Source organism: Passer domesticus, chromosome 30 (genome assembly GCF_036417665.1).
Source record: "Passer domesticus isolate bPasDom1 chromosome 30, bPasDom1.hap1, whole genome shotgun sequence".
In the NCBI taxonomy this organism is placed as follows: Eukaryota; Metazoa; Chordata; class Aves; order Passeriformes; family Passeridae; genus Passer; species Passer domesticus.
In genome coordinates this window covers 2,019,104-2,042,310 of record NC_087503.1, presented here as the reverse complement: position 1 = coordinate 2,042,310, position 23,207 = coordinate 2,019,104, and the positions used below count along the sequence as shown (strand labels likewise).

The 23,207-nt window shown below is 52.5% G+C and overlaps 2 protein-coding genes and 1 pseudogene across 2 annotated transcripts in view; 2 read left to right on the top strand and 1 right to left on the bottom strand.

The window, feature by feature from the left end:
- Nucleotides 1–23,207, bottom strand: part of LOC135287561 (zinc finger protein 345-like) — a 737,501-nt pseudogene that overhangs the window by 243,262 nt on the left and 471,032 nt on the right.
- The window catches only part of LOC135287518 (zinc finger protein 23-like), a 387,441-nt gene that overhangs the window by 193,750 nt on the left and 170,484 nt on the right, over nucleotides 1–23,207 (top strand). The gene's annotated exons all lie outside the window — the stretch shown is intronic.
- Nucleotides 3,329–4,261, top strand: LOC135287617 (olfactory receptor 14J1-like). Its single transcript, XM_064400893.1, has one exon. It carries the CDS (start codon nucleotides 3,329–3,331, stop codon nucleotides 4,259–4,261), a length of 933 nt encoding a protein of 310 aa, XP_064256963.1.

Below are 23,207 nucleotides of genomic sequence, written 5' to 3'. Positions count from 1 at the left end.
TCCTTTGTTTTTAAAGGCTGTTTCCCAAGGAATTCTCTGGACAAGTCTTTTAAATAGGCCAAAATCTGCCCTCCGGAAGTCCAGTGTAGAGATCTTATTGATATTCCTCCTTATTTCACCAATTATTGAGAATTCTATAGTTTCATGATCACTATGCCCCAAGCGGCTTACAACCTCCACATCACCTACCAGTCCATCTCTATTTGTAAACAATAGGTCTAACATAGCCCCTCCCCTGGTGGGTTTGCCCACCAGTTGTGACAAAAAGTTATCCTCCACACATTCTAAAAACCTTCTAGATTGCTGTTTTTTTGCTGTATTGAGTTCCCAGCAGATGTCTGGTAGGTTGAAGTCACCTACAAGAACAAGGGCTGATGATCCTGAGACTTTGTTCAGTTGTTTATAGAATAAGTTGTCCACCTCTTCATCCTGGTTGGGTGGACGATAGCAGACTCCCAGTAGGATGTCAGCCTTGTTGGCCTTCCTCTTAATTTTTACCCATAGGGACTCAACTTCATCATCATTAGTCTCAATACCTGTGACATCCAAAACCTCCCTAATATAAAGGGCCACCCCTCCACCTCTTCTCCCTTTTCTGTCTTTTCTGAAGAGCTTGTAGCCATCCAGTGCAGTGCTCCAACTATGTGAGTCATCCCACCACGTTTCTGTGATGGCAACTACATCATAGTCCTGCTGATGCACCATGGCCTCCAGCTCTTCTTGTTTGTTACCCATGCTGCGTGCATTGATATACATGCATCTCAGCTGGGCTGCTGATTTCTCCCCTAACACAGTCTTACCACCCCTGGGCCTGCTTCCAAACAGCCCAGCTGCATCCCCTTCCCCCTTCAAACCTAGTTTAAAGCCCTCTCAATAAGGTCTGCCAGTTCATGAGCTAAAAACCTCCTACCCTTAACAGAGAGATGGAGCCCATCTGATTCCAATAGAGCAGGTGCCATAAAGGTTGCTCCATGATCAAAGAATCCAAAATTTTGCCGATAACACCAACCCTTGAGCCATTTGTTAATGATATGAGTTTTCCTATTCCTTTCATTATTTTTCTCTGCCACCAAAGGGACTGAGCAGAACACTACCTGTACACCTGTCCTATCAACCACTTGACCCAGTGCCCTAAACTCCCTTTTAATCACCTTGACACTCCTCTTTTCAATCTCATCACTGCCAGCTTGGAGTATCAGCAGTGGGTAATAATCAGAGGACTGAATCAGCCTAGGAAGTTTCTCAGTGATGTTTCGTACCTGGGCCCCAGGGAGGCAGCAGACCTCCCTGTGGGATGGGTCAGGTCGACATATGGGGCCCTCTGTCCCCCTCAGAAGGGAATCACCCATCACGATTACCCTTCTTTTTTTCTTGACATTAGAGGTGGTAATCCTCTTTTTAGGCAAGTCATAATTGGGAGGCTCACTGGGTAGATGATTTTCCTCTAAATCATCTCTCTGGCTGTCTAGATCCAGTGCCTCATACCTATTCTGAAGTGGCACCTGGCTAGGGGATGGGGGGCAGGAGGGGTTTTTTTGTTATTACCACCCCGAGCAGGGACCCATTTCCACTCCCCTTCATCTACCAGGTGCCCCTCTATTGCCTGAGAGTGAAAGACATATGAGCCCTCTGACTCCTGGTGGGCCTCCCTTAAAGATGTAAGGGCTGAACTCCACCAGTCTATTTCCTTTTCACTATCCCTGATACTCCTTAACCTTTCAACTTCTTCCCTAAGCTCAGCCACTAGCGAAAGGAGGTCATTCACTTGTTCACACCTCAGGCAGGCCTTCTCCATAACATCCCCTGAAGCCACTGATAAGCTCAAACACTCCGGGCAGGAATGGGTCTGTACGGACACATCCTTTTTGGAGGGCTCTACTTGGTCATATACACTTGTACCAACCACGGATTTTGACCGGGTTAAAACCATTGCTTAGGAGAAATCCCAAGATCAATCAACCAATAAAACAATACTTCACCAAACTAGCTGGAACCTGCAGCCCTGCCTGCTTGCCCTGCCTGCGCGAACGGCTGTGACCCTGTTTGCCTGCTCCTGTTCACCGCACTCCGGGTCGCCGCGCTCCCCAGAAGTCTCTTACAATGGGTCACTCCGGAACAAGGAAGCTCCACCTCCTGCTCCTGAGTGGCTCACAAAGCAATTAAGGTCATTAAAGTCCTTGTGCTGTGTCTGTGCTGCTGAGCTGGGCTGGGCTCCTGGCACAGAGGCAGCTCCTGGTAAGCAAGAAGAGCTTCAAAAGCACATTTCTCTTGATGAGCAGCTCTTGTGGCAGCCCAGCAGGGCTGGAGCACTGCCTGCAGCCAGCCCGGGCACAGCCCAGAGGCACAGAGAGCTTCAATCAGTCAGAGCTGGGAAGGTGCTGAGAAGTGCCTGGGGCAGAATCACTGCCAGCCCTTGGCACAGGAACCTCTGGCTGCAGGACAATGCAGCTGCAGCTCCTGGAGCCATCTCCTAAAGCTGGAACATCCCAATGCCTACAGACCCTGTGAGTACATTCTCTGATTGTCTCTTGTGCAGAGCAGCCAGGGGTGCCCAGGGCTGTCCTGCAGAGCAGGCTCCTGCAGCCCAGGGCGCTGTGCTGGGGCAGGGACTCTGCTGCCTGCCAGGGACAGCTCTCAGCCAGCCCTGGCAGCTGCTCCCAGCACTGGGGGACAAGATCTGGGGGGAAGGAGACAGCTGGTAAGGCTTGGAAGTGTTCTCCTTGTGTGGTGAGGATGCTGCATTGTTCAGGATTGCTCCCAGCATAACATTTAACTGCCGAACATCTACAAGTAGATTATACAGCTAACACAGCTAGTCAGGGGCTGGATAAAAGGGAAAATCCTGCTTTTTAAATCTACTGCTGTTGGTTGCCTGGATCGGAAATTCCATATAGATGTTAATCTCAGTTCAGGTGAAGAAAAATAAAAACAATTTTCTCAAATCTGAACAAACCAGGCAGTGACAGCAATCACCACAGTTCACTTTAAAGGCAGCATCAGTGTCGATTTTCCAGCCTGCTCAGGGTTGCTCTGATGTTGCCATCAGAGCCTGCAGAGCCAGAGCTGCCCCTGGGCAGTGCCAGAGCTGGGAGGGGTCTGCAGGGCAGAGCTGAGCCCCCAGGGCTGGGCTGGGCTCTGGCAGCACTGGCAGGACCCAGACCTGGGCACAGGGACCAGCTGCTGGCAGGGACAGCTCCAGGCAGCAGAGCCCTGGGCAGGCAGTGGGGGGAAAGTGTCCCCAGCCCGTGCCGGGATATTTAAAATCCTCTCCTAATGCAACTATTCTATGATTAATTTTTATACAGATCCCCATGCCAAGGCACCACAAATGTCCAACAGCAGCTCCATCAGCCACTTCCTCCTGCTGGCATTGGCAGACACGCGGCAGCTGCAGCTCCTGCACTTCTGCCTCTTGCTGGGCATCTCCCTGGCTGCCCTCCTGGGCAACAGCCTCATCATCAGCGCCGTAGCCTGCGGCCACCACCTGCACACGCCCATGTTCTTCTTCCTGCTCAACCTGGCCCTCAGCGACCTGGGCTCCATCTGCACCACTGTCCCCAAAGCCATGCACAATTCCCTCTGGGACACCAGGAACATCTCCTACACAGGATGTGCTGCACAGCTCTTTTCATTTCTGTTCTTCATCTCAGCAGAGTATTTCCTCCTGACCATCATGTGCTATGACCGCTACGTGTCCATCTGCAAACCCCTGCACTACAGAACCCTCCTGGGCAGCAGAGCTTGTGCCCACATGGCAGCAGCTGCCTGGGCCAGTGCCTTTCTCACTGCTCTGCTGCACACAGCCAATACATTTTCCCTGCCCCTGTGCCATGGCAATGTTCTGGGCCAGTTCTTCTGTGAAATCCCCCAGATCCTCAAACTCTCCTGTTCACACTCAAACCTCAAGGAACTTGGGCTCATTGCTATTAGTGCCTGTTTAGCACTTGGCTGTTTTGTGTTCATTGTTTTTTCCTATGTGCAGATCTTCAGGGCTGTGCTGAGGATCCCCTCTGAGCAGGGATGGCACAAAGCCTTTTCCACCTGCCTCCCGCACCTGGCCGTGGTCTCCCTGTTCATGAGCACTGCAGTGTTTGCCTACCTGAGGCCCCCCTCCATCTCTTCCCGATCCCTGGATCTAGTGGTGTCAGTTCTGTACTCAGTGGTGCCTCCAGCCCTGAACCCCCTCATCTACAGCCTGAGGAACCAGGAGCTCAAGGCTGCAGTGTGGAAACTGATGACTGGATGCTTTCACAAACATTAAACTGCTGGCCAGTGTCTGCAAATCACTTGTAATAAAAGTCATCTTTGATACTTCTTATTGGTATAGTTGTTGGGATTTTTTCCTTTGTTTTATATTTTTCACATTGACTAGAAATAAATGTCATTGTCTGTGCCATTTCACATTTTGTTTCTCTCCATCTCCCCTGTGGCATTGACACAGACTGTGTCAATGACAGGCTGCATTCCTGGTGGCTATAAAGGAAATAAAAGATCTCCCAGCAGAGTTTTCTGCAGAGATGCCCTTTTGTTGCCTTCTCTGGAGCTGCAGCAGCAATGTCTGTGTGCAGAGCTGGGGCAGATCAGTGCTGGCACAGCAGCTGTGCCCAGCAGCAGCAGCAGCAGCACTTGGTGTTGCCAGTGCTGAGGCCGTGGCCCTGCCCCGCTGCCCTGGTGGCCCTGGTGTTGCTGCAGGGCCTGAGTGCTCTCGGGGCCGGGCACAGTCCTGGGGGTGGCAGTGCCGGGGCTGCAGCAGGGACAGGCCATGGGCACTGCTGGGGCAGTGCTGACGCCTCAGGCCATGGCCTGGGGGCTGCAGGCTCCTTGCCCAGGCTCTCTCAAGAACACGGCCAGCCCAATGCTCAGCACAGAAAAGCCCCAGGGTGAGCAGCCCCAGGCTGGCCGTGGGCAGGCTGGGGGCAAACAGCATGGCTGGGGCTCTGCAAGGGCCCTGGGGGAGATGGGAAGGAGCAGCAGAGCAGGGGCTGATCCATCCCCAGTGTGCTGCACAGCCCAGGGCAGCGTCCCAGGGCATCCTCATGGAGCTGCCAACAACATCCCCCCTCTGCAGCCCTGGCCTCTCCCCCAGCTCACACAGGTGCCGCATCCTTGCAGGCACAGCCACGGCAGCACTGGCTCAGGAGCCCCTGTTTGCATTGCACAGAGCAGGCGGGAGCACCCCCATGCTGCTGCTGTGGGGACATGAACCTGAGGGAGCACAAATGCCATCAGCCCCTGGGGCCAGCAAGGGCTGGGGGACACCAGGGAAACCACTCAGCTTTGTCCTGGCCTCTGCAGTCAGCCAGAAAGTTTGTTCCCATCAGCTGGGAGATTCCTGTGCCACTGCAGGCACTGTTGCTCAGAGCAGGGCAGCCTGGCAGCCACCCCCAAACGGCCATCTGGATTTCCTTTGCTTCACTTTTTCTTCTTTACTCCTAGCAGTACAAATTTCTTCCTATTACCCATCCCTGTCCCCTCCTCTGCAAACAGCCCATCCCTGTTTGCCCTTTCCTCTTTGGCCCCACTCCCCATTGCAGTTCCTGACTTGGCACCATGGGTAGAATCACTGCCCTGCTCCTGCTGGCCACACCATTCCTGATCCAGGCCAGGAGCCACTGGCCTTCTTGGCCACCTGGGCACACTGCTGCCTCATGTCCAGCCTGCTGTCCATCAGTCCCTGCAGGTCCCTTTCTGCCTGGCTGCTCTCTAGCCATTCTGTCCCCAGCCTGTAGTGCTGCAGGGGTTGTTGTGGCCAAAGTGCAGGACCCGGCACTGGGACTTGTTAAACCTCACCTTGTTGGATTTGGGCCCTGGATCCAGCCTGTCCAGGGCCCTGTGCAGAGCCCTCCTCCCCTCCAGCAGATCCACAGTCACACCCAGATGGTGTCATCTGCAAATTTGCTGATGCTAGACTCAATTCCCTCACCCAGATCATCAGTGCAGATATTGAAATCCACGCTGGCTGGCTCTGATCCCTCGGCCATCCTGTGGGTGCCCTGTGATGGCTCTCAGGGTGATCTGTTCCATAACCTTGCCAGGCACCAAGGTCAGGCTGACAGGCCTGGAGTTCCCCAGATCCTCCTTCCAGCCCTTCTTGGAGATGGGCTCACACTGACACCTCCACTCCTCTTGCACCTCCCTGCTGAGCCAGGACTGATGGTAAATGATGGAGAGCAGCTTGGGGAGCTCATCCACCAGCTCCCTCATCCCCCTGGGATGGATCCCATCTATTCCCAGAGACACCTGTGAGCATCTGAGTGGCTCAGCAGGTCCCCAGCTGCTTCCTCCTGGATTCCGGGGGCTGCTCCCTGTGCCCTTCTAGCAGCTCAGGAGAACACTTGTCCTGAGGATAGCCTCTCTTATTGTTGAAAACTGAGGCAAAGAAGGGGTGAAGTACCTCTGCCCATTCTTCATCTTTGGTAACCATATCCCTCACAATAAGAAATGCAGGTTATCCTTACCCCTCCTTTTGCCATTAATGTGCTTATAAATACATAATAATTATCCTTCACAGAAGTATCCAAGTTAAGTCCTAATTGATCTTTCACCTCTCTAATTTTTTCTATCTGCACAACCTAACAACATCCTTAAACATTTCTTGATTTACCTGCCTCTATGTCCAAAGGTCCTGCACCCTCTTTTTAACCCCTAAATTCCTGAAAAAGCTCCATGCCCAGCCAGGCCAGTCATTTCCCCCTCTGGGTCATCTTTCTGCACAAAGGGACAGCCTACTCTTGCTCCATCAAGGTTTCTTTGCTGAAGTGTGTCCATCCTTCCTGGAACCCTGTGTTTTTAAGGGCTGTTTCCCTTAAAAGAATCAGTTCCTGATTTGGTACTCCCCAAATCTGCATCCTTAATAGGCCAAAGTCTGCCCTTAAAAGTCCAGTGTAGAAGATTTATTGATGCCCCTCCTTCTTTCATGGAATATTTAAAAACTCAATAATTTCATGGTCTTCATGGTCACTGTACCCCAAACAGCCTCTGACCAGCAGTTCTCTCACCAGCCCTTCTCTGTTTGTGAGCAGCAGGAGACAGAGCTTTCCTTGGGAGTGGGAATTGCAGGAAACCTCCCCAAAGTGCAGCTTGGAAGGTTCAGGCTGGAGCTGAGGAGAAAGCAAATTCCCTGCCAGGGTGGAATTGTGGTGCTCGAGGTGTGGCAGCGTGAGGCTGGGCCATGGCCGGCTCTGTGTGCCAGGAGCCGGCAGCGCTGGGTGCAGGGAGCCCAGGGAGGGCACAGAAACGCTGGCTGAGAAATGCTGGGGCACAGCGAGAGGGGCGAGTGCAGCCGGCCAGGGCACAGGAGCAGCACGCACAGGGGGCACAGCCTGCAGGACAGATGGCCGAGGGCTGGGCAGGGCTGGCAGGGCCACAGGCACCCAGGCCTTTGTGCCCTGGGCTCGGGCAGCGCCTCTGGAGGCCCCACAGCAGGAACTTTCCTGGCAGGGGCTGCACTTGGGCTCTCCCTCGGCCTCCCTGGCCAGGCTGGCAGGGGCTGCAGGTTTATGGCATTTGTCCTTGCTGCCCCTCACATCCCCCTGCCCCACAGAGAGCCCCGAGCCACCCGTGAGGGACAGGCCCTGCTGGCCCAGGCTGGGCTCAGGGCTTGGCCTTTCTGCTTCCCCCAGCCAGCCCAGGCCTTGCTCAGCATTGCAGTTCCCTGCCCAGAGCCTTGGGCTCCCCGCACTCCTGGCCTCAAGGATCTGCTCTCAGCAGTCCCGGGGAGCCTTTGGCACTCCCTGCCCTCACTGGGGCCCAGCCATGCTCCAAGGCACTTGGAGTTTTGCTGCTGACTCCTTGAGCAGCTTCTTCATCCTTCCCTCAGTGCCTGAGGCTCCTGGACCCAGCCCCAAATCCACTGTGGGGCTGATTAAAACACAGAAAGCCCTCAGGAGCTCTTTGTCTCCCTTCAATTGTCTTCAAGTCTCCAGGGCTTGTGCAGTGATTGGAGTCAGTTTGGAGTTCTGTTAAGGAGGAAGATGTCAAAGTGCACCTCATGATTTTTGGTTTTTTAATCACACATGTGGGTTTGGTTTGTTTTTTTTTCATTGCAGAGAAAAGGTGATAGAAGCATTCCTCAAGTGATCTTGATGCTGAATGTCTCCTTAGGAGGTCTGGGCACAGAGAAGAACAAGCCCCTTTTGGGCTGACCCTGTTTGTACAGCCTGCTCCTCACCCCCAGCCTCACCATGTCTGTCATAACCCACCTGGGACTGACATCCCAAAATATCAAAAAATGTTAATGTAATTTATTCTTTTATTTTATTCTGTAACACATTATTTTGTGTGATTGTTTAATTATGTATATATTTATTTTCATTTATAATATTAACAATGGTTTTTCTTACCTAGTTTTTATATTTGCATAAAAAATCTATACATTTTTACTAGCCAAGAACATCAATGTTCTTTGGTTCTATGTAGCACAATCCCCTTCCTTAATTAATTAAGGTCTATTGGCTATTTATTTCATCCTCTTTATGGTAATTAGTAATATGTCCAGTCATTTTGTCATCATTTTTATCATCTTTTTCTCAGACAGGGGCATGGGAGAGCCCTTTGGTGTCCAGGGAGACATTTCTGGGGCACATTTGAGGCAGTTGTGGGTCTGGGGAGGGAATTTAGAAAGAACTTGAGGGTATGGACTACACTTGGGGGAGCCGGGTGGGCACTTGGAGGGGCACTCAGGAATTCTGAGGGACAGTTCGGGGTCCAGGGCAGCACCTGGGGGTCCAGAGGGGCCCTTGCTGGAGGTCAGGGAGGGGAATTTGGGGCCCTTCGGGGTCCGGGCGGGCCCTTGGGGGGCTCGAACGGGGCTCTCAGGGGCGCGGGGGGTGATGGGAGCTGTAGGCGCGGGTATAATACGGTTAAACGGGGCCGCAGAGCATCACGGGAGTTGTAGGCGCAGCTGCAATGGCTTTTGGTGATGGCGGGGCATGACGGGAGATGAAGTCCCGGCTCGAAGAGCACTGTACGTGCGCCGCGGCGCATGACGGGAGCTGTAGTCCCGGAAGTGGCTGGACCACGGCGTTTGGGGGTTCAGGAAGGCACTTGGGGTGACACTTCAGGGTCCGAGCCACGACGTGAGGTCCTCGGGGGGAACGTAACTGGTTCGGGAATACCTGGGGGGCGCTTGGGGAGCTCCAACCGGGCTCTGTAGGGCGCGGGGCACGGCACGAGTTTTAGGTGCGGGACTGTGCTCTGAGGGGCTCTGAGGCCGCGGGGGATGAGAGGAGATGAATTCCCAGAAGCGGCTGTACCCGGTATCTGTGGGGTTGGGAGCACTCAGGGGATCCGGGGGCGCTTTTGCGGGGTCCCGAATGGGCGCTGAGGGGCTCTGAGGGATCCTGGACGGTCTGGGGGACACTCACGGGACAGATGGGGGGCGGATACCGGGGTGGGTTCTGTGGAGCGCGGGGCATGACGGGCGTTGTAGTCCCGGCTCCAATGGGGCTCTACCGTGCCGCAGGGCATGATGGGAGTTGTAGGCAAAAATAAAAGATGGCGCTGACACCAGGCACTGCTCCCAAGACCCCAATCCCTGCGCTGATTGGCCGCTGGCTGTGATTGGCAGGACCATCGGCAAATGGGAGACAGTGGAGGTGGGAATAGCCCATTCAACCCTTCCAGTCCCTCCCAGCACAGCCCAGTTCATCCCCAGTACAGACCCGTACAACCCCAGTGCCTCTCCAGTCCCTTCCAATTCACCTGAGTTCATTCCTAGTCCCTTCCAGTTCCTCCCATTGTCATCCACAGTATGCCCCAGTGTCTTCCACTCTTCTATGCTGTGTCCCCAGTGATCCCAGTTTGTCCCAGTATCCCCCAGTGTCACTCCCAGGATGTCCCAGTGTCTCCCACAGCGTTCCAGTGTTCCCCAGTATGTCCCAGTCCTCCCCAGTGTTTCCAAGCACAGTTTAATGTCTCACGGTTGCCGTGGCAGCCAAACCCAGCAGTGGGGTCAGGGCAGTGTCCATGGCCACAGCCCCTTGCAGTGGCCCAGTGCAGCTTGGGCTGATAATCCAACCTCACAGCTGGCCCAGGGCAGCCTGCAGTGGTTTTGGTGGCACCTTGGGCTGGCACACACCTGAGGAGTGTGTCTGTATTCAGTGGGGAAACTCAGGAGTTTTTGATTGCTTCAAAAAATACAAAAAGTGAAAACCCCTCTTAGGCTGAGTGCAGCCAGCTCTGCAAGCACAGCAGGTCCCAGGTGAGTGAGGACAGACAGGATGGGGCTGGGGAATGTGGAGCAAGGTTGTCCACACTGGGTCAGAGCTCAAGGCACAGCTTCTCTGAACAGGCCAGATCTCCTGAGGAGAGACCCTGGGTCAGTATCAATCACAGAATGCTGCAATCACCTCTGATCTAAAGAGAAATGTAATAAAATAAAGCCTTTAAAATAGGTATGTGTATGTCTTACAAGCTCTTTGAAATATTTCTCCATAATTGGACTTGGAAAACTTTAATGACCCTCTCAGGGCTTTGGTGTTGTTTACATCAGACTCGGTCCCTGAGAAAGTCTTCAAAGAACTTTTCAAGAACTCAAGGTTAAATTGAAACTCTGAACTTTCTTGAAGTTTTAATGGGTCCCACTGAGGGACACGACTGAGAAAGTGTCCCCAGGTTCCAGGTAGAGCAGAGAACTGCAGGCAGTGGTGACAGCTGGGGATAAACAAGGCAAAGGTGTCTCTGTTGCTGAGCACACCTGGATGTGTTTCAGGAATGCAAAGGGCCAAGGCCTGAGCCCCAGCCCCTGGCAAGGCAGATCCTGTCCCTCCCTCATTGCTCAGGGCTCTTCCCGGGATGGGCTCTGGGATGTGGGGATGTGCAATGCCAAGGGCAGGACCATGGGGCGGCCCCTGCCAGGCTGCTGAGCAGGGACAAGGAGGCAATGAGGCCCCAGGCCTGCAAGGTTCACTTGTCCCCTCGTGGCCTCAGGCCCAGGGCCAGCAGCCATGGCCAAAGTGCTGCCCAAGTTGGCTCTGTCAGGGCCTTGCAGCTGCTGCCCATCCCTGTGCCCTGTGCAGCCCAGGCTGTCCTACGGTGTCCCTGCCCTGTGCCTCTGTCCCTGCAGGCTGTCGTCATCCCCCGGCTGCCCCACCTGGCTGGCCCCTTCCTTTGCTGGCAGCTCTGCCTCCTGCCTGCCTCTGCCTGCCCACACAAAGCCTTGGCCTGACCCAGACCCATTCTGGGGGACGTGTTGCACCGCAGCCCTGCCCTGGGAGAGAAATTCCTTTCTCCTGGTGTCCAGTCTGGACCTCCCCAGGTGACTTTCTGTGGCATGATTTTTGCTCAGGCTTTTCATCCAATGAAGAAGAGCTCTACCATTTCTGAAACCACCCTTCAAGCCCTCTCAGGCTACTCCTGTTCTGTCATCAGTCTTCACACCACTGAGCCCTGGGCCATCAGTCTCTGGGTCATGTGCTTGAGGCCTCCCAATCCCATCTTGGATGATTTTTGTGTCCTTTCAAGGTCTTTTCAGATTAAATCATTGTGGTCATAATCCAAGAAAAATTGAAATATTTTTATAGGCCTGTAGTGGCAGAGAAAGGGACATAGCCTTTAAAATGCTCAAGGATATGTTTAGATTTGAGATAAGAAATAAATATTTTGTGATAAGGTTGAGAATTTGTAAACAGGTCATCCATAGACATGAATACCCCATTCCAAAATGTGTTCAAGGTCAGGATCTTTGACCATCTGTTCCAGTGGTAGTTGTGCCTTGCCACAGAAACGGGGCTGCAGTAGATGATATTTTAATGCCATTCCAATTTGAAAAACAGAAGATAAAAAACAAATTTATGAAAGTTCTGACACCTCCTCATGAAAGACTCACCAAGGGGGTCAATGGCAGAGCTTTCCAGCATGACCTTGCCAGTTGAGCATGGGGGGTTCTGCATTGAGTCTGAGATTCATGACGGAAATGCACAAGGGGCATTTGGGGAATGTGCAACATTTCCCATGTGATGCCTAAGAAAGGCCCACAGGAAGGGAAAGGGTGGCACCATGGTGCTTTGTGAAAGAACAAACATGAATCAGCAGGGAAAAGGGGATGAAAGAGCTGGTCATGAGCAAACGTGCGTCCCTGGCTACGCCCTACAGCTGATCCCCACAGCCTGTGGCATTTCCCTAAACCCCCATTGCCAGGAACTGTCTGGAACAAGGGAGCTCTCTCTGCTCTGGGTACCAAGGGATGTCCAAGTGCCAGATACTGGAGTGGGGACCACAAATCATCAGGTCCTGTGTCCTTTGGGGGCCCAGGCACTGGTGAAACTGGTGTGTGTGTGCACACAGCACTGGTGTGGGGGGCTGGTGTAACCACCAGGGAACATCAAACCAGAGCAACCAGTGAGCAGCAGAGGCCTGAGAGCTGCTGTGTGAGATCCACTCCTGCAGGGATCCACATGGTCTGGGTGTCTCTGCAGCTCTGCCTCTCCTCCTGCCATGGTGGAGCACACAAACAGCCCATCCCTGTGTCCCTTCTCCACTGACTGTGCTTTGGCCTGGCCTGGAAACTACCCGAGGTCTCTCCAGGAGGAGTCCCTGTGCATTTCCCTCCCCCATGCCTCTGCCCTTCCTGATCCAGCAGTGGTGGGGCAGGGAGAGGGCTGGCTCTGACAGGGCTGTTGTGGTTTAGGAATGGTGCTCTCCAATTTCCTACTCCCACTACAAAGACCACGTGTCTCCCCAGATTGATATTCCCACCATTGTCCCCACACCACAGGGGCTTTGCCTGCCTGGCCCTGCTTGATCTCAGACATGTTTCACAGTCAGGGATAACCTGGAGATGGTGTCCGTGGTTAAACCTACCCCTTGCTCATGAGCCCGTCTGGAGGTTGCATCTCTGCCCTGATGACCTGAGGTGTCCAGAAATAACTCACCCTTGTGTGGCCAGTCCAGACCCAGCTGAGACACTTTAATCCTGGCAGCCCCATCCTTCTCTCTGTTGTTTTGATGCTCTTCAGTGCCTGACTCTTGGGCAATGAGCATCCATAGGAGGGACTTTCACAGCCAACTTCTCCCCTGGCAACGATGTCTTGCCCCGGTCCAGCAGCCCAGATGGGTTTCCCTCTGCACTGCCAATTGTCCCTTTTCCATCATTCCAGCCACCCCACAGAGCATTTCCCACCATCCCTGAGTCAGTGCAGAGGTGCAGCGCTGGCCATTTCTCTCCCTCAGAGCTGCGGGTATGGTCCCAGTGCTGCAGTGACTGCAGGAAAGACGACCCCACAATAGGTCATTTGTTGGTCAAATACAGACAGAAAGAGTGAGAAACTGTCTGTGATTTGGGTTTTAGCCTCGCAGCCCCTGCCGTGGTTTGCAGGGAGCTGCAGTGTGGCACAGCCCTGGCTGTGCCCTGCAGTGCTGGCCTGAGAGAAGGTGTCGGTGCCAGCTGGCGCAGGGAGCTGCAGCGTGTGGGGAACGAATCCCTCCTGGCCTCCTGCCCCTGGGTGACACTGCAGGGCCTCATGGAGCCAAGGGGCCATTGCAGCACTTCAGGGCCCCATGGAATTAAGGGGACTGTTTGGACATTGCAGGGCCTTGTGGGACTGAGGCCATTGTGACACTTCAGAACCAAAGGGCCACTGTGAAACTACGGGGCCTTGTGGAACTGATACTGAAATTGTCCAAATAGAAACTTTCTAACACAGTTTGGGTATTAGAAAGCAGCCATTCTTTATGCAGTGCTGGTCACTTGGGGGATCATTCATCCATGTGAGTGCCCCAAACATCAAGTAAGCAAAGGTCTTATCACACACAGTGATTACATATTCACAAGCTCTTCCTCTGTGGTGGCCTGTAGGTCTCACAGTATAAATAATTCCAACTTTATAACTGAAATATGTGATTGATTTTGTAATTACCTTACTTACGTAATTTGACCAGTAAGAGCAGGCCAGGCTGTTGGGGACTCAGGCTGCTGTTGGCTGGTTAGCCGAATAGTAACTGGCTCAGCCCATGAGGATTAACTTCATGGGCTTTCTTATCTATATAAGGAAGTGAGCTGGCTGTTGCTGCATGAACACGGAGTGTCAAGTCACCCGTCTCCGAAACTGAAACCATTGGTGACCCCGATGTGATCACGACAGCTTCCACCAATAGCACAGGGAACAGGCAGGGCAGCCACGAGTTGCTGCCCACAGCTTTGAACTGTGAAAAGTGGCGTCCAGTGCTGCGGGGCAACCAGGAGGAGTTGCCTTTGCAGGCTTTACAGCCTTTGAGCTGCAAAGAATGGTGTAGAGAGCCGTGATCAGTCTGGATCCTCCCCTTTTTTCCCCTCTTATTCTTTTTCTTTTTGTAAGTGGAAGACACCACCAGCATGGGAGCAGAGGCTTTGACAACAGAGGACCCCCTCCTGCAGGTATGGACTCCTATTTTAAAGAAAATATTTGAAAAATATGATGAACGGACTTTATTAGTCCTAATAACATGACGTGAGAGCCACAGACTGGACGTGTTGGAAGGGGCTGCCCTAGATTTAAAAAGTTGGGAGTGGGCTGGCTGATATATCCTCACAACTGCCTTTACAGGAGACGACTCTGCCATTAATGCTGTTAAACATTGGAGACTTGTAATGGACATGATAAAATAGCTGCAGAGCAAGCGGGTGGTTAGGACAGCAGAGGCATCGCAGCTGGTGAACGGCGAAAGCAGGGCAGGAGGGAGAGGGGGAGGTGGCAAGGAGAGCAGATGCTGTGCTGGGTGAGTGAGGCAAGAGGATGAATGCAGAAAACACAGGGTGCTGGGAGGCCACTGGGCAGCTGTGGACCCTCCCCAGGCGAGGGTGACCTGCCTGAGGAGCACCCTTACACCCCCTGGGACCAGGCTGCTGCCCCAGCAGGGGTATTTGCCCAGTGGGATGTCGCCCAGTTGCCCGGTGCCGTGCCATGCCCCAGGCAGGAGCGTGTTGTCAGCAGAGTGTGCCATCCCTGGGGCCGGCAGCAGAGATGCCCCAAGCAGCCGTGCTGTGTTGAATGGGCACCCTGCAGCCCCTCTGTGCCCTGCCATGGCTGCTGAGACCCCTGCAATGCCTGGCTGCTTTTCTGCTCTGTGCTCTGCTGCCCCTTGTTCTGCTGGCTGGCAGAAACCTCCACAACCACCCAAGACCAGTGCGTGTTGTCAACCAAGCATGGTGCTGCCAATCCAGAGGGTAGAGAGACGCTGTGCTGTGGACTCGCACTGAACAGGCACTCTGCTGCTCCCCCATGCCCTGCTGCACCAGCTGGGACCCCAGAAGTGATGCTTGGGAGTGGCAGGGAGGCGCTTTGCCACTGCGGCCACTGCAAGGCACCCAGCCATCCCTGCTGTGAGATGCCTTGCCCCTGTGGTAGGATGCCTGGCTGTGGATCAGGGCTTGCTGCCACTCCGCCAAGCCCTGCCACACTGGCTGAGATCACAGAAGCAGTGCCCAGCCCCTGTGAGATTCCAGCTCCTCTGTGCCATGCTGCAATGGTTGAAACCCCTGTAGCTGTCTCTGCCTGTGGCAGAGCCACCTCTGCATGCTTTGCTGGGCCTGAAAACACCCCTACAGCCATGCCTAGCCATGGTGAGACCATGCCTGGCCATGGTGGGATGGTACCCTTGTACGGCAGCACCACTGAACCTGTGGGGAAGGAATATTTTATCTGCTTGGGGAGTCAGGGTGGGGATGAATTTTTAATGGCAACCACTGTCCTAAAGACTGTGAAACATCCCACGCCAGCCTTAAAATGGCTTAACACTCAGCCTGTCTGGGTGCCACAGTGGCCCCTTGAGAAACAGAAGCTACATGCCCTTAAGAATTTGGTGCAGGAACAACTGGCTCAAGGGCACATAGAATCATCCATAACCCCTTGGAACACCCCTGTGTTTGTTATAAAAAAGAAGTCTGGGAAATGGAGGCTGCTCAACATTTTAAGAAAGATCAATGCAGTCATGGAGAGCACAGGAGCCTTACAGGCAGATATGCCATCTCCCACAATGTTTCCTGCCAATTGGGATACCCTAATTGTGCATCTAAAAGATTGCTTCTCTACCACTCCACTGCATCCAAATGGTATCCCAAAGTTTGCCTTCACTGTGCCATCCATTAATAACGCTGCACCAGTGGAGTGTCATCAATGCAAAGTTCTTCCTCAAGGTTTAAAAAACAGCCCCATAATTTGCCAATGGTATGTTGCTCACGTTCTTTCATCAGTAAGGGAACAATTCCCAGAGCCATACTGTTACCATTTTATGGATGATATTTTAATAGCGATTCCAACTAAAGAAGATCTTTCACTCATTTGGCCAAGCCTGATGCAAGCAGTAAAAGCATTTGGGCTGCAAGTGGCACCAGAAAAGATACAGCAGCAAACACCTTGGAAATACCTTGGACTCCAAAGTGTAATTCATACAGCCCCAGACAATTCAATTTTCAACAAAAATTAGAAATGTAAATGATGCTCAAAACTTTTGGGTACCATAAACTGGCTCAGACCCTATATCAGATTGACCACTCTGCAATTAGCACCCTTGTTCAACCTTCTAAAGGGTGATCCTAATTTGACATCTCCCTGGACACTGACCCCAGAGGCAAAAGATCCTCTTCAAATAGCAGAGCAGCTCTCACAGACAGGTTCACCAAGTGTGCCTGGGAGTGTGTATCACTGTGTTTATTTTCAATGTTAATTTCCATACTACCGCTGTCATTGGACAATGGGATACTCAGTGGTCTGACCCCTTTGCATGTTTTACAGTGGGTGTTCTTGCCCCATCAACCAAAAAAGACAGCCCCTACCATCTACAAATGAATTGTCTGGTTAATTATTAAATGACCTCAAAGATGTTTGGAATTGAATGCAAAAGATCCATCTAAAATCATTTTCCCTGTAAAGCAGGAAGAATTTGAATGGTGCTGTGCCAACAGAACATCTCTACAACGTGCTTTACAAAATTTCAAGGGACAAATTGGCTACCATTTACCACTGCTGCAAATGAGTAAGACCACTGAGCTATCCCTAAAACCCCTGAGCAGTCGAACACCCTTAAAAGGAATTGCTGTATTCACTGATGGGTCTGGGAAAATGGTAAAGTCCATTGTGACATGGAAGGAAGGCAAATATTGGAAGGACACGAAATTGGGTCACCTCAGTTAGTAGAGCTATGTGCTGTAGCTATGGCTTTTCAGTGTTTTCTCCACACTCCTTTGAATGTAGTTACTGACTCTGCACATGTTGCAGATAGAAGACAAAAATTGGACTGAGCTCTATTAAAGGAAGTTAACAACGCACAATTATTTGGCTTGCTAAAAACCTTGTGGCACGCCATTCTGGCCAGAACTTGCCCTTATTACATCCTTCATATTAGAAGTCATACACATCTCCCAGGTTTCATTACAGAGGGCAATGCACAAGCAGATCACCTGGCTGGCCCTGCCTGGACAGCACCACAGCCAGATATGCTGGCTCAGGCAAAGGCATCACATGCCTTCTCTCACCAAGGCAATCAAGCCCTACGGGGACATTTTCTGCTTTCCAGCACAGAGGCTTGCAACGTAGTAAACACACGTGCTGATCGCCAGGGCCACACTGCTCCATTACAGATGGGGGTTAATCCCCGTGGATTAAAAGCATTACAAATCTGGCAAACTGACGTCACATATATTCAAGAATTTGGAAAATTAAAATATGTGCATGGAGATCAATTGATACTTTTTCTTCTGCCATATGGGCATCAGTACATTCAGGGCAGAAAGGTCGGGATGCAATTGCACATCGGCAATTAGCCTTTGCTGCTTTGGGTATCCCTCGTGATATTAAAACAGATAATGGACCTGCATAAGAATGAAAGTGATTGGCTGAATTCAGGCTCAAACAAGGGGACCCCAGCCAATTCCTTTGAGCCAGGCATGCAACCAGTGGGCTCGGCGGAGTTGAAACCTTTGTCGTCACTTCTGCATGAGTGGGAAATTTGAATCCCCTACAAAAGGGGCTGCCCTTCAATAAACATTGGCTGTTGCTGCATGGAGTGTCAAGTTGCCTGTCTGTCCCAAAACTGTGACAAGCACAGGCTTTTCCAGCCCTGCCTAGAAGAGGGTTGGGATGCACCTCCTCCACACCACACCCCACCCCTGTCATGGTGGCGCAGCTGGGATTTCCTGCAGTGGCTGTGGCACATCTTGGAACACGTGAGCTGCTCCCTGCAGCTGAAACGCTTTGACCACTTTGTCATAGGCAACAAGAGGGTTCCTGTGAAGTTTGTCCTTCAGCTTCTCCCAGGTATGTGAATGGTTGAACCATTTAATCTCTTCCAGCCTCTGGTGCGGGATCCAGCTGCCCACAAAGAGGCCATGCAAGCTCAGGGTCATTGGCAATTTTGGCTCTGGAAACACTCCCTACATGGCGTATTTAATTTTAATTTAATTTTACATAACAAAATATGTAGGTTAATTCCAGCTATCAATATTGTGGCTGTTCCTGTTTGTTCCTTATCTTGCCGCTGTTCGCAGTAAACTGTTCTTAGCACAGCCCAGGATCTTTGCCTTTTCTGCTCTCCATGGGTGGTGGGAAAGGGAACGAGCGGTTTTAGCAAGAGCACAGAACTGGGGAATCCCATTCCTAAACCCAGTCTGTGGAAATCGAGCATCCCAGCTGGTCCCAGCCCTGGTGGCCATGGCAGCAGCCTTGGGAGCAGGTCCCTGGCTGGGGCTGTGGGAACCTCTTCCCTCTGGTGCCCAGGGACAGGACTGGATGGAACGGCTGCAGCTGAGTCGGGGCAGGCTCAGGTTGGATCTCAGGAAAAGGTTTTTGCCCAGAGGCTGCTGGGGCACTGCCCAGGCTCCCCAGGGAAGGGTCCCAGCTCCAGGGCTCTCTGAGCTCCAGCAGTGTTTGCACATCGCTGCCAGGCCCAGGCTGGCATTGTTGGGGTGTCCTGTGCAGGGCCAGCAGTTGGACTCCAGGATCCTGATGGGTCCCTCCCAGCTCAGCCAATTCTGTGGATCGGGGGGGAACAGGGGCCTGGTGATGGTTGCCATGAAAACTGACCATAGGAATGGGGCTGGTGATGGTTGCCCACTAAGGATCAGATTTGTCACAGGCCCTCAGAGGGGTTCCATGGGGACTTTCTAAGAGTCTCCAGGCTGTTCAAGAGCTGGGATGTCACAGGCAGAGACAGGGGCTCCATGGACACCTCCCAGGGGTTTCTGGGGTTGGTAAAGAGCCCTGTGCTCAGAGGCAGACACAGCCATTCCATGGTGACATCCCAGGGCACCTTGGGATGCAAAGGCACCAATCTGTCACAGGTACTCACAGGGGCTCCACGGTGACATCCCAGGAGTCCCCAGGCTGCCAAAGAGCCGGGATGTCGCAAACACTCATAGGGGTTCCTGTCATGGGCACAGTGGGAGCTTCAGGCAAAAGCTTTATTTCTTTATTGGAGAAATGTCTGTTGAGACATGAGGTGGGGAAATGCCACCCAACAGCCACCATGGATCCTCAAACCCCTGCAGGGCCCCTAGTCTTCTAAAATTCCTTTTAATACAGGAGACTGGGAATGGTTGGATCCCATCCCAGCCCCAGACTTTTTCAAAGGTGTAAAGATTAGACAGGTGGAATTGAACTTTAATGCAATTTGTCCCACAGGATTAATGATGGAATGCCAGATAAATTTACCTAAATACAGCCCTGATGGATTGTGATCATGATTAGTCAGAAAGATCTTAACCACAGTTATTTCACCATAGTACTGGAATTATAACAATTATTTTTACATAGTGCTGTAGGAAGCAATTTTGCAGTCAACAGGGCCTGGCTGGAGTTGTTGGAGCCCATTGCAGGCAGAGCCTCCTGCTCCAGCAGGAACTGCCTTTCCTGTGCCAGGAGCAGGGCAGGTCCCGCTGCAGGAAAAGCCCCAGGCCAGCCCCAGCACAGGGAAGGGCTCAGGCACAAGGGCAGAGTGCCGTGCTGGGAGCTGTGCCAGGCAGAGCCTGAGGCACCAAAGGCACCTTGGCAGCAGCAGCTGCTTGCAGGGCATGGCCAGAAGCCTCCCTTGGCAGCACGGCCTGGTGGCCAGCACTGCAGAGCTGCTGCCTCAGGGCTCATTTGTGCCTGGGCTCTGAAAAGCCACTTCTGCTCCAGGAGCCTGCCTGGGAAGCCATTGGCCCCAGCACCTTGGGGACAAGATATGAATGACAAAATTCTTCATGCCAGCAGAGACAAGGCAGGGGCAGAGGAAAGGGCAGAGCCAGGCCCAGGGGACAGGGCTGCCATGGTGATGGCTGTGAGGTCACTGCCCCTGCAGCAGCCTGGCTGCCCTCAGCAGACATTCTGGCCAGAAGCGTTGTGAGGGCACCCAGCACATCAGAGAACCCACACAATAGGAATTCTGTCCTTGGGGAGGGGACAGGGTTTCACTGGGTCAGGTTGCACAAAGCTCCTGATCTTGGAGCATTCCCGAGATGGGGAATCCAATTCTGTGGAAGAACACAGTTGCAGTTTGGTGCACTCTCATCCTTGTAGAATATTTCCTCCTTCTAACAAATGTAAATCCACCCTCATTCAGTTGAAAGATATTGACCCTTGTTCTGTCACTGCAAGACAGATTTGGGAGAATATCATTTCGACCACTATTCTTCTATTTTCACAGACCTTGGAGAGGACCCAAAAATCTCCCAAGATGGGGTTTGGAGGCCTCATCACATAACCAGTGGGAGGAGGCTACAGGCTCTGGGCTCAATGGCAGGAGACTGAGGACAGAACAAGTGTATTCCGGGAGGGAGTGAAGGGTGGTTTCAGAGAGACTGGAGCTTTTCTTCATAGTGGGAATGAGCCTGAAGAAGAAATAATTGTGGTAAGGGTAGCTGGGGAGGCCCAGACTGGACAGTGGGAGAAAGGAATTTCCCTCCCAGGCCAGGGCTGTGGTGCAACACATCCCCCAGAAGGCGCCTGGAGCAGCCCAAGGCTTTGTGTGGGCAGGCAGAGGCAGGCAGGAGGCAGAGCTGTCAGCAAAGGAAGAGGCCAGCCAGGTGGGGCAGCCGGGGGATGACGACAGCCTGCAGGGACAGAGGCGCAGGTTTGCTCAGCATGAGAGATGTCTTTTCCTCGCTTCTCCCCACCTGTCATCACCGCCTCCAGTGTTGTTCTCTGGCTTCAACCTGGGGACACTTTCTCAGTCCTGTCCCTCAGAAGGATCGGTTTAAAGTATGAGAAACTTCTGTGTTTCACTCTCTTTTTGAGTCCCTGAGAAGTTCTCTGAGCACACTCTGAGGGACTGAGTCTGATGCAAAGAGCACCCAAGCCCCAGAGGGTCATTAAAGTCCTGCTGCTGTGTCTGTGCTGCTGAGCTGGGCCGGGCTCCTGGCCCAGAGGCAGCTCCTGGCAAGGGCAGCGCTGCAGAGAGACAGCTCTGGCCAGGAGCAGCTCCTGTGCACAGCCCAGCAGGGCTGGGGCACTGCCAGGGCAGCTCAGGGACACCAGCAGGGCACAGCCAGAGCTGACAGGGGCTCAGCACTGGCAGGGGCTGGGAGATGTCCCAGAGGGGGCTGTGTCACAGCAGCACCTCTGTGGCTGTGTCCTAGAGGCACAGAGCAGCTGTGATGTCAGCAAGGGGCTGTGTGACAGCACAGAGTGGGCTGTGTGAGGTCACAGGTTGGGCTATGACATCACAGAGTTTGTTGAGTGATGTCATTGAGCAGCTACAGCATCATAGAGGGGATTCTGTGACATCACAGAGCAGGCTGTGACATCATGACATCGCTGTAGGACATCATAGAGCAGGCTGTAAGGTCACAGTGTGTGCTGTGACATTACAGAGTGGCAGTATGGTATCACAGAGAGGGTTTTGTGACATCACTGAGGGGGTTGTGACATCACACAGCTGTCTGCAATGTCACAGAGTAGGATGTGAGGCCATGGAGTAGCCTCTGCCATTATATAGGATGTCTCTGTGACATCAGAGAGTGGGTTGTGACATCACTGGGTGACAAGTAACATCATAGAGCCAGATGTGACATCACAAAACAGACTGTGACATCACATCGTGACTTTGTGATATCACCGAATCTTCTGGGACAACACAGTGGAGCTTTATGATATTGCAGAGTGATATCCTATCACTGGCCCTGTGATGTCATGAAGGGGCTTTGTGACATCACAGAGCAGTAGTGTGTCATCACAGAGTTGCCTGTGTGATCATAGAGTAGGCTCTGTGACATCATAGAATGGATTCTGCCATCACAGGGTATATGTGTAACATCACAGAGGGGTTGTGACATCACAGAATGGCTGTGTGACATCCCAGGGTAGGTTGTGTAATATCACAAGATTAACTGTGACATCATAATGAGGGTTGTGTCATCACAAAGGGGCTGTGTGTCATCACAGCGGCTGTGTGATATCACAGGGGCTGTGTGAGGTCACTGGGGAGGTCACTCTGCCCCAGCCCCGCTCACAGTTCCCCCAGAGCAGTCCAACGCTGCTCGTGCACAGTGGGGTCCCCTGTCCCCCCGGGTCCCCCTGCCCCCGGTGCCACAGCCTCCCCCAGAGGATGTTCCACGAGATCGACCCCAGAGCCTGACACGGGGACGGGGGGCCGGGGCCCTGGGGGGTGGGACAGGTGGACAGGGACCCCCCCGGCAGTGTCCCCGTGTCCCCCAGGGCCAGAGCCTGGGCCAGGGCTCCTTCACCCTGTTATGAACGAGGGCTTGAGAGCACTGTAAAAATCCCCAGCAAGGGATCAGCAAAAACCAGATTTAATATTAAGGGATAGCACCACAAATTTCCTTGGCAAGAGTCACTCTGCTCCTGACTGGACATTTCAGGCACAGCACGGAAACAAAGCAACAACAAAACCAAACAAAATCCAGGCAATCAAACCAGAAATGAACCAAGAACTGTCCTTGTGTGTGTGTGTGTGACACAAGGACAGTGAGGGCAAGGATAAAAGGAATACGGCCAAGAAGCCGAACAGAGCTCAAAATTAACAGGACTGAACTTGTACCTTAACCTTAACTGATACCTTAAACATCAGAGTTTAACAAAAGACCAGCACTAAACAGTATTTAACTTACTTTATAACCTATGACTTTGCAATTTAACAGAGGAATAACACTTAACAATATTTAACTTATCTAATAACTTAAATTGCACTTAACAACTTAGTAAAAGAACAACTCTTAGCAGCATTTAATTTAGCTTAGACCTCGTGACTTAACCTTACTTACTGAAAACTGGATATCTGACTCAGCTATCCAAGGCACT